Genomic DNA, 14334 nt, shown 5'->3' on the forward strand with positions numbered 1-14334 from the left:
TGGGGTGACCCTGCAGGGGGAAGCAGGCCCTGCAGCCACCCTGTGGCGCTGGCAGCACCCGGTGCTGTCCCCAGGCCCAGGAACTTGGCCAGGTTTTGGTTGGGACATCCCCGTGCTCCCATCCCACAGGCTCCAGGGCAGCTCCGCATGCAGGGCTCAAGCCTGGTGGAGCAACAGGGGGGACACGGGGGGCGCCGGGCTGAGGGCACAGGAAGCCTGTACACGTGGGGGATTTGCGGGGCTGTCTCCCAGGTTTGGCTTCTCTGCCACCCCTAATTTATTTGTGTGTTGCTGCAGCGCATCGGGCTGGCCAGGGCTGCGAGTTCATTAGTTCATGGCCCAACACAGCAACATCCTGTCCTGCTCCACGGGTAGCTGCGTGCAGGTCGGGGGGGTGCGGGTGGGAAACGTCCCGTTGGACCTGCACCCACCTGCACAGGGTCGGAGCAGGAAGCCCACCCTCACCCCGCTCTCCTGGGCCTGCGACCCCCTGGGGATGCTCAGCCCCGTGCCGCCGGGTGGGCACTGCCCTGTCCGGCCATGCTGCGGCTGGGGCTGGGGGCCTGGGTCCTCCTGTGGGCTCTGAGTGGGGGCTGCGGGCCCTGGGGGCTGGGGGGCTGCAACTGGGGGCTGCGTGAGGGCGTCTGGAGGTTGTTTAAGGGCCTGGGGGAGGGGGGGGGGGGGACTGCACTAGTGCTGGGAGGGGGCCTCATGGAGGTGAGGGGCTGCATGGAGGGGGCTGCATGGAGGTGAGGGACTGCATGGGGGTGAGGGGCTGCATTGGGTTGGGGGGGGCTGCATAGGGGTGTCCGGAGGTTGATAGGGCCCATGGCGGGGCTGCGCTAGTGCTGGAAGGGGGCTACATGGGGACTGAGGGGGGCTGCATGGGGGGGGCTGCATGGGGGTGAGGGGCTGCTCTGGGATGGGGCGGCTGCACAGGGGTGTCCGGAGGTTGTTTAAAGGCCTGGGAGGGGGCTGCATGGGGACTGAGGGGGGCTGCATGGCGGGGTGGGGGCTGCATATGGCGTGCTGCATGGGGCTGAGGGGCTGCACTGGGAGGCGGGGGCTGCACAGGGGTGCCCGAATCAACCCCGGACCCCCCCACACCCCACTCCCACCCCACTCTGGGACCCTCTTCTCCGTGCAGGGTGCTCCCAGCGGCGTTCCCCCCCCACTCCCCCGAGGGCCGGGCAGGGAGGGGCGTCCCGTGCCGTCCCCTGCCGAGCCGTGCCGAGCCGTGCCGAGCCGTGCCGAGCCGTCCCGCCCCGCACCGTCCCGCCCCCCCCTCCGCCCTCCGCCCGGCCCGGCCCGGCCCGCCGGGGCTGAGCAGCCGCGGGAGGCGCCGGCGCTCGGAGTGGCTGCGCTGGGCGCTGGGGCGCGCTGTGACTGCGGCTCCCGGAGCACCGGCTCGGCTCGGTTCGCCTCGGCCCGGCCCGGCTCGGCCGGCGGCCTTCCCCCCCCCACTCCCCCCCCCCCCGCCCCCTCGGATCTATGCGGCTGTGAGCGGTGGGAGCAGAGCGGGATGAAGCGGCTCCTGGCCACCGGGCTCCTGCTGGCCCTGCTGCCCGCCCCGACGCGAGGTGAGGGCCGCGGGCAGGAAGTTCGCCCCGAGAGCCCCGGGGAGCCCGGCGGGGCGGCCCCGCGGGTGCGGGCACCGGGCTGGGCTCCGAGGGGGGCACCGAGGCTCGGGGCCGTCGAGGGAAGCGGGGATCCCCGGGGCGGACGGAACCGTGCGGGGGGGGGGGGGGCCGGGGCTCGGTGTCCCGGAGTAGAGAGCGGGAGGGGAGCGGAGCTCGGGGCCGTCGGGGGGAGCGAGCGGAGCTCGGGGCCGGAGGCACCGCCAGGAGCGGGGCCGTCGGGGGGAGCCGGAGCTCGGCGGCGCGGGGTGGGGGGTGGGGGACGGAGCTCGGGGCCGTCGGGGAGAGCCGGAGCTCGGTGGCGGGGGGCAGCGGGGCTCGGGGCCGTCGGGGGGGGAGCCGGAGCTCGGTGCTGCGGGCTGCCGGGGGGGGGGGGGGGGCCCGGAGCTCGGGACGGGGCTGGGCTCCGCAGAGGTGCGCGCAGCAGCCGCGCTCCTGCCTGTTGTTCCGCGAGAGTTTTCGACCGTTTTGCAAATTTTTATTTTTTATTTTTTCTCTCGGTTTCCTGTTTCTTGAAAGTCAGCCGGGTGCCCCTCGGGCCCCCCCCCCCTCCCCCCCCCCCCCTTCGGCGCCGGCTCCGGGTGTTTGGCCGCAGAAAGTGCAGAGCGACCGTCGGGGGCGGCTGGTCCCGCGGGGTGGCAGCGGGGCGGGCCGGGGGGGGGCACAGCCCGTCCTGTCCCGTCCCAACCCGGCTGGGGGGGGCCGGGGCCCTGCAGAGCCCCCGGGGAGCAGCACAAAACCCCCACCGGAGCTGGGGGGGTGGGGGGAGCCTTTGGGGAACGCAGTCAGTGGGGACACCCCGACGGGGGTCCCGCAGGAGACCCCATCCCGGAGCTTGCCCCCTCGAGGGTGAAGTTTGTAGGGGCGCAGGGTGCACTCCCAGCTCCCTGCTGTGTTCCTAAAGCAGGGCTCGGGGGGGCTGGGGAGGGACCCCCCCAGGGTGCGGGGTGGCCCCGGGATGGCAGCGCCTCGGGCTCGGGGCCCCTCGGGAGAAGTTGGGTTCGGGCCGCGGCGGCGCGAGGCTGCGTTCGCTCAGTGCGAAACTGCGAGGGCTGCACACGAGCGCAGCGGAGCCGGTTACCGTGAGGAGCTGGCGGGGACAGAGAAGGGGAAGAGCGAGCCCGGGGTGGAAATCGGAAGCGATTCTGGTACTTTTCAGCGAGTTGCTGTGGTAACTGCGCAGAACTCGGCTCCGAGGGCCAGACAATGAAACCTTTACTCAGAGCGAGTTGCGAGGAGCCACTCATTTCGCGACCGAGCTGATGGTAACTCACGGGCCCTCGGGCAGGATGGTTTTTCCCAAATGGCGTTTGTCACTCAGGGCCCGACCCGCTGCTTCTCTCCCAGCCCTGCTGAAGGCGAGGGCAGCGCCTACCCGCCAGCCCACCCCGAGGATATTTTTAGGCTGGCCTTCCCGTACCAGGACCCACGTAGGCCCTCCGTCACCCCCCGGTGTGGACACAAGCCCTGTGAGCCCGTCCCCGTGCCGGGGGGTGCCGGGGCCTGCAGCCCCCCGGCCCTGCGCTGTGGCTAACGCTCTGCTTCTGTTCGCAGGTTTGCGGTGCACGCAGCCGGCCGAGTCCTGCCTCAACGGGGGCAAGTGCGAAACTTTTCTCAATGGGACGGAGGTGTGCCAGTAAGTATGGAGGAGCCGGAGGATTTTCATCTCCCTCGACCGAAGCATTGCCACGCGTGTTGACTTTGCTTTGAAGGCTCTGGATTTAATAGGGGCAGCATGTGTTTTCTTTCCTTGAGTGGCAAGAATAACCTGCTTGTGTAGGAGTCGCCGCGAGTTTGGCAGGATCGGTCTTTGTTCCTAGCTGGGTGGAAAAACATGGGCAAAGGGCCATGTTTTGCTGGTGTTAACCTATGCAGGCTGCCCTGCTGATGGAGCAGGAGGTAGGGCCAGCCCGCGGCGCTCGCGGGCCTGTCAGGAGGGCAGGGAGGCTGTCTGCCTTCCAGCTACACCGCCCGGTCCCCAAAACGTTGCCCTTCATTCCCTGGCAGCTGTGGTTTCCAGTACATCTCCAATAAATGTTCAAGAGAAGTTGCGTTGCGTGGCTCTGGCTGCTGGAGCTGCCCCACGGACATCCGTGTGTCCACGGGGCAGGTGGCAGAGCGGGGCCGCGCTCTCCTGCGGCCCCACAGTGCCGGTGCCATGGCACGGTCCAGCCCGGCACTACCCGCGGGTCCTGGCACGCGGGCAGGATCCTTCTCCAAGCTGATTGTGGGGAAACGGATGTGAGAAGCATTGGGACTCTTTGAAGGACCAACTGACCCACCGCAGCGATGGCCGATTCACTCCAGGCTCCCAGGGAACAATAACCAAGAGAAATGAATAAGGCTGCAGCTCCCTTTTTAAAACTATTCCATAAAAGAAATCTGAATGGGCAAGGCTCTGTTTTCCGGCCAGATTTCCCCTCTGCCTGTTAAAGACGGCCTGAGCTGAGAGCAGGCAGGGAGACGTTCCCACCCACCCCAAATTTCCCAATAGGAAGCTCTCGGTGGAGGAACCCGAAGGCATTTCCAATCCCGACCTGTTGAATGGCAGTGTTCCTTGACAATGTGTGTTGCTTTTTTGCAAATCTGCCTGGGTGCCGTTACTCTGCCCAGTAGCCGGGCACCTCCCGCCCCCTTCTCCAAGCTGAGCCCCCCAACCCTTTGGTGAAAATAAATCAGCAAATCAATCAGGCACATGAGCAATTTAATGGACAAAGGCTGGGTCCTTTTGTGAGCCACTAATGAATGCACGCCACTTTTTTTTGCACAGAAGCCCTTACCAACGCTTGACGCTCTAAATCTTGTTTTCTTTCATTCAAAGAGCGACAGCTGGGATTCGGTCGAAATTCGGCAGCTATTGTTAAGGGAGGCAGATTAATGCTGTGTGACTAATCATGTATGGCTTCCCAGAATGCCCAACCCTCCACCCCCTCCCCAACCTTACACCCCTCCTTTTCCTTGTGGTCATTCTTTCCTTTTTTTCTTAAGTCTCTGCAACTCCTGATTTACATTTCATGTGCAGATGGTGATGGAATCTAATTAGATCTGATGTGTGCAAGCTCTATTTGGAGGAGAAGCCTCCAAAGTAGGCTTGGGTTGCTGGTGGGGCTTTTTTTTTTTTTTTAAGAGAAAAAGTTAAGTTTACAGAACTACAGAACTTCTTCATTGCTAGCTGTGAACAACCGCCTCTCCCTTGGCTGCAGACACCAGGATGGCTTCGCAAGTACGTGCGAGTTATTCCTGCAGGAAGCTGAGGTGCGTGCTCACGGCGTGGTACAGCAGTTGTGCCATGCCATGACATCTCGTGGGCGATGGAGGCAGATTTAGAGGTGCTGGCAGACCGGACGAGATGCAACTTCCCAAGGTGTCTGATAGCAGCTTGCAAAATCCCGCTTTTCACTTGTTTGAATATCTCTTTACGAGGAGTTCTGCTTCCAAGCTTCTTAAACAAAGCAGAGCCAAGAGCACAGATACCAGACGCAGAAAAGCTGGCACTGCCCTTTGGCGCCTGCGTGAAATGCACCATTTTGGCTGCTGGCCACATCTCCGCTCGGCCTGGCACTTAACAAAGTTTGGCCATAAAGCCCCATTGTGCTGTCCCCACAAATCCAATTAGAAAAGTGGAGTGAAATAAATAGCGTACGAGGGAGACGCTCCTCGAGTGGACGAGCGTCCCGGCGCTTGTCGCAGCGGAGAGCTAGCAGGGTTACTTGAAGACGCCTCTGATAACTCCAAACCCCAGTTATCAGTTCTGTGGCGGAAAGGAAGTCACCGGTGCGAAACGAGGAGCTTTCTCAGCCTTTATTATTTTACAGTGGTAGTTTGTAAAGCTCCAGGTGCCTTATCTTGCTTGTCCCTTTGCCAGGCAGTCGGGGGCACACAGAGCTTTAATTGAACGCGGAGGACTGAGCATTTGATCGGCTGGAGGGCTTGCGGCAGCAGCGGTCTAATTAAGCCGCCTTTGGAGTTGCTTTCCACCTTGGCAGGGACAGCAGGCTCCGCCAGGGCTGTAAGAGCAGTGGCAAAGCTTCGTGTCCCACGCATGGCACTGGCACAGACCTGTAGCTCTTCAAGGTCTGCCTTAGGGATGGCCGGGACCGGGGGCGGTGGCTGGCGGCTGCGGTGTTTGAAGTGTGGTTTCACGGTGCTGGTGAGCTGTGGCTTTCCAAAAAGGCGCTCGCCTTTGACTGAGGCGTTTTCCCAGACGAAATGAGAAGGTTTTCCAAAAAATCGTTCCGACTTCCAGTGGTAGCTCCTAATTAGACTGCTGGATAACTGTATTTTTGACTGGCATCCCTGCAAATGAGCAGGGCTCGTTTTAGATTGCTGTGCCATGTGACTTTTATTCCCAGGACCTCCCTTGCTCCACTAGTTAAAAGCAGATGGCATGAAAGGGGGCAGAATTTCAAACCCTGCTCCACCAGCATTTCCCTGTTGAAGTCGGAGGAGCTGTGTCTGGGTTGTCATACTCTTGCCCGGAGAAGCAAAATAGTCTGCAACGGAAAAGAATAAGTTAAATTAATCACTAGGTTTGCCCTGAAAAGGGGGAAAAGTCAGTTTGCTAAAGTACTTCCTCTGTTTATGAATCAGCGTAGTGCTGTGGTGCAGTCGGGGAGATGGGTCCCGAGCCGTGCCCACTGCACCCCCAGCTTCCAGGGCCGGTGGACCAGGGCTGGTTGCGCCTGGAAGAAGCATTCAGAGGGGGACCACAGCAGCAAGAGGTGATTATTTCAGCTCAAAACTCTTCCTGGAGACAACCAGGAAGGCAGAGGAGCGATCTGAGTCCTGCAGCTCTCTGTGCCCTTCAAGTTATTCAACTGCTCAGTCATTGTTATCTCATTGTAAAGGGCGGAAGTTTCCTTCTGGTTTGATTTTTTTTTCTCATGTGCTTTAACCCAACGTTATTTCCATGAAATAATAACAAAGAAAAAATGCAGTCTCTGCGCTGGAGAGGAAGAGGGTGGAGTGTTGAACAATCGAGCAGAGGAAGCTCTTAAAGAAGTAGCCGAGTGGTGATTCAGCCATGTTGAGAACTCTCGATGGCTGTTTCAAGTCTGATCTCATTCTCGGGAAAGAACAAGGTGGAAATGGGTAAGAGGGGAGAGATTAAAAACACAAAAGCGTCACCTGTTGCGAATTCCAGTGGAAGAGAAACTGAGCCGAGGAGCTCAGCTGGTGAGGTCACTGGGACAGCGGGGACATTGTGTGGCTCTTTTCGAGAAGAATCTGTTTACGTCCCTCCTCGCCGCACTGGTTATCAGTTGACTCAGGTGGTCTCGCTGCCTGCTGATAACTCGCCTTGGGACTTTACCGTTTGGACTGAGTGTTTTGCTTATTTTTTCTCACGGCTTGGGTACCTGTGACGGATTTCTCTGGGCCGGAGGGGTTGCCCTGCGTTTGGGCAGGGGTCGGCTCTGGTCGTGCACCAGAGGAGATGTCTTGGTAGGGCCCCCAGCAGGGCCTGAGATGAAGGTGCTCGGGGGCTCCCCAGGATCCAGAGGGGATGAGGTCTTCACACCGGCGTGGTCTTCTGCAGTCACAAATGCCCATTTGTTCCAGCTGGTGCTACACACCCTGGTCTCACCTCCAGGGCTGTTATGGTTTATTGTATGTAGCGTGCAGGTGACACGTATAAGTGATCGCAAGACCAAGCTATTCACCAATTAAGGGCTTGGATAACATAATCAGTAGGCAGTTAGCAAGTTTTAAAATAACATTGTTTGGAAATTAACTTGCTCTTTCCAGGCCCGGAGGTGTGGTGACCCTCGTTTTTCTCATGTTTGTTGGTGTCCTGAGTGGTAACTGCGTGTGTACATGAGTGGAATGTGAAATTTATAGAGCATCGGTGTTTTTAACGAGGGAGTAGCCTCGGGGTGCAGTTACCACCAGCTGGTAAGCTCTGGATCTGGATGGAGAGTTCCCCATAGTTAATGTAAGCTCTGGATCTGGATGGAGAGTTCTCCGCGGTTAACGTATCTCCAAACACCAAGGCTTCAAACCATGTGGGTACGGAGTGGAAGAGTCTTAGAAGTCCCAGGAGACCTGCAGAGGGGTCTCGCTTGCGCCCTGCCTCCAGCAGGGGCCAACCAGCCACCTCTCTGCCTTTGGTGGGGTCCGGCTGCTCCTCTTGGTGCCTCCGTGCGGTTTGGGGTGCGTTGGGGCAGGAGCGTGGCTCTGTGTCCAGCCAGCCCCGGGGACTGCCCAGCTCCTGCTGCCTCCAGGGTGGAGCAGTGCTGTGGGGCTGGCCTCCTGCCTCCGGTTGTTTTGGGACCAGGGTTAGACCACCAGGCCAGAACGGGGCAATTCCAGATGTTTCCCAAATGGGGTTTCCATTTCATTGCATGCCCTTGGGACAGGGCTGTGCTGAAACCCCACAGGTGCCTGATGCTCCCAGCTGCCTGGTGCCTTCTTGATCCAGTTGTGCTGTGGGGAGATGGTGTCCTGGCTGTCCCTGTCCATCTGGCTGTCCCTGCTGGGGGATGACTGCAGTTTTACCATCCTTCATGTAATTCCTGTCCTGCAGCCAGGTTACGGACACAAAGTGGTGATAAGAGGATAAACACGAACCTTGTTTGTCCACGATAGGGTGGCAAGTAGCTCCTTGGGGTGCTCCATCCTGCAGCACCGGGCTCCTCGGGGCTGTCCTCAGTGGGTTTTGGCAGCAGCAGATCCTCGTTACCCCCATCCCAAGGACCCCCAGCCGTGGGCACTGTGTTGGGTCCTCACCAGGCCAGGGCTGAGCTCATCTTTGGTCTGGGTCATCAGCCAAAGATGTGGGTAAGCAGCATGTGGAACAAGCAGCAGAAGTGCTGCTCTTGCATTGAGGCTTGCAGGAGCAGAGGCTCTGTGCGCATCTGTAGGGTGTGATGTTGGGAAGTCTTCGCAGCACCCCAGCAGGTCTCAGAGGCGCCGGATGAAGGCAGCTCCCACGGGACAGCGAGAGATGGCCGCCTGGTGACGCCTGGCTCTTTGCTTGGACGCCTGCGAGCCTCGCTGGTAGAGCTGCTGGGTGCTGCTCCAGCTGGCGGGGGCGCTGAGCTGCGGTGGTGCCCGTTTATGTGGGCACAGCTCGCCTGGGCTCTGCTCTCCTTTAAAGGTGCACGGCAGCAGCTGGACCCGTGGCAGGGTCTCCGTGGACAGCTCCAGCACATGTCCAGCAGGTGGGCTCACCCCGTAGGGTTTCCTATGCTGAGTGCTGCTGTGTGCCTCAGTTTCCCCCGTTTGCTCTTGCCTATCTGAGCGTCAGGGCCCATCTCTGCGCACGACGCATCCCAGCACGGGAACGCGGCTAGCAGAGGCGAATCGGGCACCCGAGGTGCTCAGCAGGGAGCGGTGCAGGATCGTGACCACGACCGAAGCCCCTGCCTGGGGCTCAGGGGGGGCTCCCCGTGACCGAGCAGCATCCTGCACGGGTTCGTGCTGTGCTCGCAGCCCCCCTGGCACACTCGTGTGTCTGGGCACTGCTGCTGGGAGCATCGCGGCGGCGAGGTGCGAGCAGCGTGTGCTTGGGGCTGGGTCGCACAGCACCAACGCCTACTTCAAGCTCTCACCCGTCACGTCCTCCCCTTCCCCCACGGCAGCCTGGAGTTAATATTGGAAAAGTCGGTTAAACAGTTAATGTTTAGGCCGTGGTTATTAGGCTTTTGCACATTTCGAGCGAAGGGAGCGGAGTTGCATTTTAATGGGAAACTTTCACGCTCAGTCAAGTTGCAAAAATTTATTTGCGCGTAAGTCATTTTCTTTTAACAAGTTTTCACCCTCATTCCCTTCCCCAAAATCTGAATTTAATGGTATTTATATGGGAAATGGATTTATTAAGTTTTAATGACGCTATAACGTCGCCCTTACTTAATAGATGGGGCTCGCTGCAGGCGAGCGGCCAGGTGGCGGTGGGCTGGGAGCCGGGAGGAGCGCGGGGCTGCAGAGCCTCCGGCTTTGGGCTCGGGTGAAAGTCAGCGTGGCCACGGGCAGCGGTGCCAGGCTTTGCTTGGGCCACCGGGGCTGCGCAGGATCAGGCCCGGGCCGTCGCGTGGGCTGGGGCCGCAGGGCTGAGCCTTGCTGGCTCCTCGGCGCCTGGCTCCGTGGTGCTCCGTGTCCACCTACGGCTGTTCCCGAGGGAGAAACAGGAGAGCAGGGGGGGCTCCGTGCTTCCCTGACCGCTCTGTCCCTTGCCAGGAGATGCCGGCAGGGCGATGGGGACCTCCTGGAATTTATACTCCCCGCTGGCATCGCTGCGCACGAGTTGGGTGTTCCTGGAGGTGATTGATGTCAAGGTGGGAATTGGCAACTGGCAGCTCTGCGAGTCCCCTCTGGTGCAGTGCTCCTGCCTGGCTGGAGCATCCTTCACGGAGAAACCCCCAAAAAGCCTCTCCTGAAGATATTTGCGGGCAGCTAAAGCACCGAACGACCGCTCCTGGGCCGGTGGAGGAACGTGGCTGCCGACAGAGGCATGCCCAGCGCTGCCAGCTCGCGCCCCTCGGCGCGGAGAGCCCCGCGCAGCGGTGCGGGCTGGGAGAGTGACCCCGCGGGGGGACGGCCCGCGAGCAGGGGGGCCTTTCCCCAGCCCCTGGCCCCTATTAAAATGTTAGACACAGGCCTCGGAGTCAAAAGGCAGGGCGACAGACGGCCCTTTCACAGGGCCCGCTGCTCCTCATGAAAGGGGGTTTCTAGGGGACGCCGGGCAGGAATGCGGGCGCCGGCCGGAGGGCAGCGCCGCCCCTATTGTCCCCCGGGCTCAATGGGGCTTCATGTTGACACAGGGATTTCTGCCGGCAAAAGGTGTCGGAGGCAGCGCCTTCCCTCCCTCCTTGCTGTTTCCTTGGTTAAACTCGGCAGCGGCAGCAACGCCGGGCTCGGGGAGCGCCCGTCTGCTCGGGCGGGCTTCGAGCCTCTGCGGCGTTGCTTCGAGGGGCGAGGGGTTTGCTGCTGCTGACTGTTTTAGGGAGCTTTGCCTGCGGAGAGAAAGCTGTGTGAGTTTGGGGGTGGGCTGCACCCGTCGCTGGCCGGCCGTCCTCCTCTTTGCCTCCTGTCTGTCTGTCTGCTACACCTCACCAAAACAGCCCCAGCCCGGTGGCTTTGGCTTTCAGCGGGGTTTTGCGCTGTAGGGGCACTGCTGGGCTCTGTAAAACCCCCTCCCCTCCTCCTATTTATAAATATCAGAGCTAAATATAGGTTGTTTAAACTCTCGGTAGCTGTTCAGATCCTAATCGCAGGTTTTATTTCCAGGAGTAGAGGAGCGGGACGGAGGGCTCGCGTGTGTTCCTGGGGGAGTTCTCCATATACGGGGAGATCGGGCAGCTCAGTGTTTAGCCAAAACTTGGCTGGGGAGGGGGGAAAAAAAAAAAAAAGTAAAAGAGTTCGTTCGTCATCGCTGAGCACGGTGGTGACACCGGCACTGCCACGAGTGCCAGGGCTTTCATCTCCCAAGGGACAGGGGATGCAGGGTGGCCTCGGGCTCGGGGTTGCCCCAGGGATGTGGGGATGCCCCGGTCCCCCTAGTTCAGACTTTCCTCTCTGCTGGGTTAAAGAATGAGGTGTTTGTATAGGGAAAGAAATTGAGGAACCGGCGCAGGCAGGGGGAGCGTTTCCTCCCAGATGCTGAAGGAGCTCCGCGTTGGCCAGGAGCTGCACGTTGCCACCAGCACGGCCCGAGACGAGCGGCTTGATGCGGCGGAGACCCGAGCTCTTAGGGCAGCACAGCCCCACAAACAATCGGGTTGTGCGGATTTACACCGGCAGAGGATATAAAAAGCGTCAGCTGGGGAAAAAGAAAAAAAAAAAAAAGTTCCTAGTACCCATTGTTGAGGGTGGGAATGAAACGAGTTGTGTCTTGGTCTCTTCCTCAGCCATCTTTCATGTGTATTGTGAATGAAGCTCCATTGAAAAGCAGCTCCTTCCCAGGTAGCTGCTCACCGCTCGGGGTGAATAGCCTGGCCACTGTGCTTGGTAATGGGATTATATTGTTTTTCATTACAATGGGAACTTTGATTCCCAAACTGTCCTGACTAATGTCTGCTGAAGAAACAAAGCCATATATATTTTTTTTTCTTCTCTCTGCTCCGTGCTGGTAGGAGGAACAGCGGCTCTAGCACATCTCTCCCCACTCCTGTCCGTGAGCGTATCCAGCTTTGGGAATTCCTTGAGTTTCTCTCCAGATGAAAGTCTGGGTCTTAAAATCCCAATTAGATGGCTTGGGCTAGGTCAAAAATGAACTGGAACAAAAAAAAAAAAACACACATCAAAGACTTTGGATTGCAGCGTGCTTTTTTTTAATTAAACAAGACCGTAGATCGGCTCTTGCTTTATTAACCTGATGTCACTCGAAGTAACCCGCTGCTTTGCCAACCACCCTCCCTATGTGAAACTGTTTTTTTTTTCCCAGGCTGGTGTCCCGGCGTGTTTAATAAAGCAAGACCTGGATGGGACTTTGTAAAGAAACCGCCGGTTCAGCCCAGCGCTGCTTTTCGGTGCCGCGGCACGTCGTGTCCCACGCGGGCGAGGAGGAGCCGGGCAGCTCTGCCTGGGCTCTCCTGGGAGCGCGGCGCAGCCTTTGCTTTCCTCCCGGCTGCGTGTGCCAGGAACCACAGGGCGAGCTGCAGGAGAGGCGCCGTCAGCCCGGCCGTGCCCGCTTGCTGGCAGAGGGTGGACACCGAGGGGTCGCATGGGCAAAGGGAGCCATCCCTGCCTCCTCCTCCGTGCTGCCGAGAGCTCAGCGCAGCATCCCCGACGTTCCCAATCTCCCTGCGCCCACCTTCTGCCAGCTGCGTGGTGCTGCAGGGCCCCGAGCCATGCAGCGGTGCCGGGGCAGCAGCTGAGGGTGAGGTGGGAGCTGACGCGGGATGTGGAGCTCCGCTTTGCCAGCGGGAGAGTTTTTCCTTCCCCTCGCCCTGCGGGGAGCTCGGCGGGGTGTTCCCGAGGAATGAGGCTGCTGGGGAGCAGTCCCGTGGCCGGCCCTGTGCCCACGCGGCCCCCGGTGATGCTCCGTGCCAGAGGGGCTGGTGGGGAGGCAGGAGGATTTTCTCCTTCAGCCAGTAGCACGAAAATAAAACCAGGAGAAAGGTGGAAACACGTCCCCTCCCTCTGTGGCACGGTGACGTATCCCCCCGGGTGGGAGCTGTCGGGGATGAGGGTCCCCAGTGGTGGCAGCGGATCTCGGGGCGAGGGCTGTAACCTGGGGAGCAGTCGGGGAGTTGCTTCCAGGCTGCGCCGGGCGAGAAAGCGCTGGCACAACTGGAAGAGTGACTCCTCTGCGCGGGTGTCTGATGGGGCAGAAGGGGCTTAGCACGCAGGGCCTGTACCTGCCGGGCTTGCCCCGTTTGCATACGGGAACGTGCGGCGGCAGGCGGCCGTGCTTCCCGTTCGGCTCCGCAGGTCCCTCGATGGGGACCCTCTGCACCACGCGAGGTCCTGGTGGTGCTTTCCGGCCCCCTACCCACACAAGGCCACCCCTGGGTGCTCACTGAAGCACTTCTGGGCTCCGCTGGCCCTGTCCTCGAGGTATTTCCATCCTGGCAGTGTTTGCTCAGCCCCAGCGGGGGCTCACCCGGCCCCGTGAGCCCAATCGCCCCAAAACGGGGCTTGAGTAAAGACCCGAGCCGTCCCTCCTCGGCTTTCCCACGGTGCTTTTACCTTGGGGAGAACAACCGCGGCCGTTTATGCTTCCAGCAGATGAGGACGAGGAAGAGGTTATGCGATGGCAGCGCAGATAAGGGGCCGCCTGGACACGGGGCCCCACAGCCTCCGTCCCCTCCCTGCTGGGGCTGCCCGCGGGACGGGGACAGGGACACGGGGACAGCCCCTGCGTGCGTCTGGGGGCCGTGCTCCGGTTTGTTTTGTGCATTTTAAGCCCGGGGTGGGTTTTACCTCCAGCCTGGTCCCAGTCCTTGGGGGTGATGAGCACCCAGCACCTTTAGAGCCCCTCCAAGGCTCAGGGCAGCATCGTGCGGGGCCGGCGCGTCCCGAATTCGGACAAAGCCGCGGGGCGAGAGCGTGCCTGGGGCGGGGAGGGCCGCGGCAGCGCCCGGGTGTCATCTGCGCCGGGGGTGGCAGATGGCAGCTTAGCGCGGAAAGGAAAACAGCAAAACCCCGTGAATTAGGCGGGGGTTAAAGGTCGCAGGAACATCTGCCTCGGGATGCTTTCAGTGCCCGCATTGCTGCGGAGGGAGCGCGCCGGGGACGGAACCTGTTGCTGGCGGGCTGGGGAAAAGCCCGCGCGCCGCGGACAAAGGGGCGGCAGCGGGCTGAGATGCACGGGGGGAGGCAGGAGGGGTGTCCCCCCCCTTATCCCCAGCCCTGCTCTGGGAGCCCGGTGTGCGGCTCGCACGGCGGGGAGCGGCGTGGCGTGGCGTTTTGTTTTTTTGGAGCCCTGCTGGAACGCTGCAGCGTTTTGCCGCGGTTCGCGGCTCGCGGAGGATGTCCAGCAGACACAACAAACGCACGTGCCCGCGCTGAGCAGATCCAGATCTGGCCTGGGCTTGGCGCTGGGAGCGGCTCGGGAGTTTGGGGCCGCCGTTCCCGTTCCCAGGCCGTCCCAGGGGATTTGCTGTCTGCCCTCGGCCGAGGCCTTCTGCATCACCCGTTGCGTCGCCTGCGAATCGTGCTGGAGATGTCTGGGTCGGGAGCCTGGTGTGTTATAACCGAGCCTCCTCCACGCAGCAGCCTGTGCTCGGGGATGGCGTGGAGCAGCCCAACGTGGTGG

At 60.9% G+C, this 14334-nt stretch overlaps 1 protein-coding gene across 2 annotated transcripts in view; it reads left to right on the top strand.

Annotated features, from left to right (window-relative positions):
* The first annotated feature begins 1303 nt into the window (after positions 1 to 1303).
* The window catches only part of NOTCH1 (notch receptor 1), a 40965-nt gene continuing 27934 nt past the window's right edge, over positions 1304 to 14334 (top strand). For both annotated transcript variants that reach the window (XM_040531013.1, XM_040531014.1), the window contains exons 1-2: positions 1304 to 1580; positions 3192 to 3273. In XM_040531013.1, the coding sequence (XP_040386947.1) occupies positions 1523 to 1580; positions 3192 to 3273 (140 nt within the window). In that variant the 5' untranslated portion in view covers positions 1304 to 1522. The remainder of the gene's footprint in view (positions 1581 to 3191; positions 3274 to 14334) is intronic.

The sequence above is a fragment of the Cygnus olor genome, chromosome 19, assembly GCF_009769625.2.
Source record: "Cygnus olor isolate bCygOlo1 chromosome 19, bCygOlo1.pri.v2, whole genome shotgun sequence".
NCBI classification, from domain to species: Eukaryota; Metazoa; Chordata; class Aves; order Anseriformes; family Anatidae; genus Cygnus; species Cygnus olor.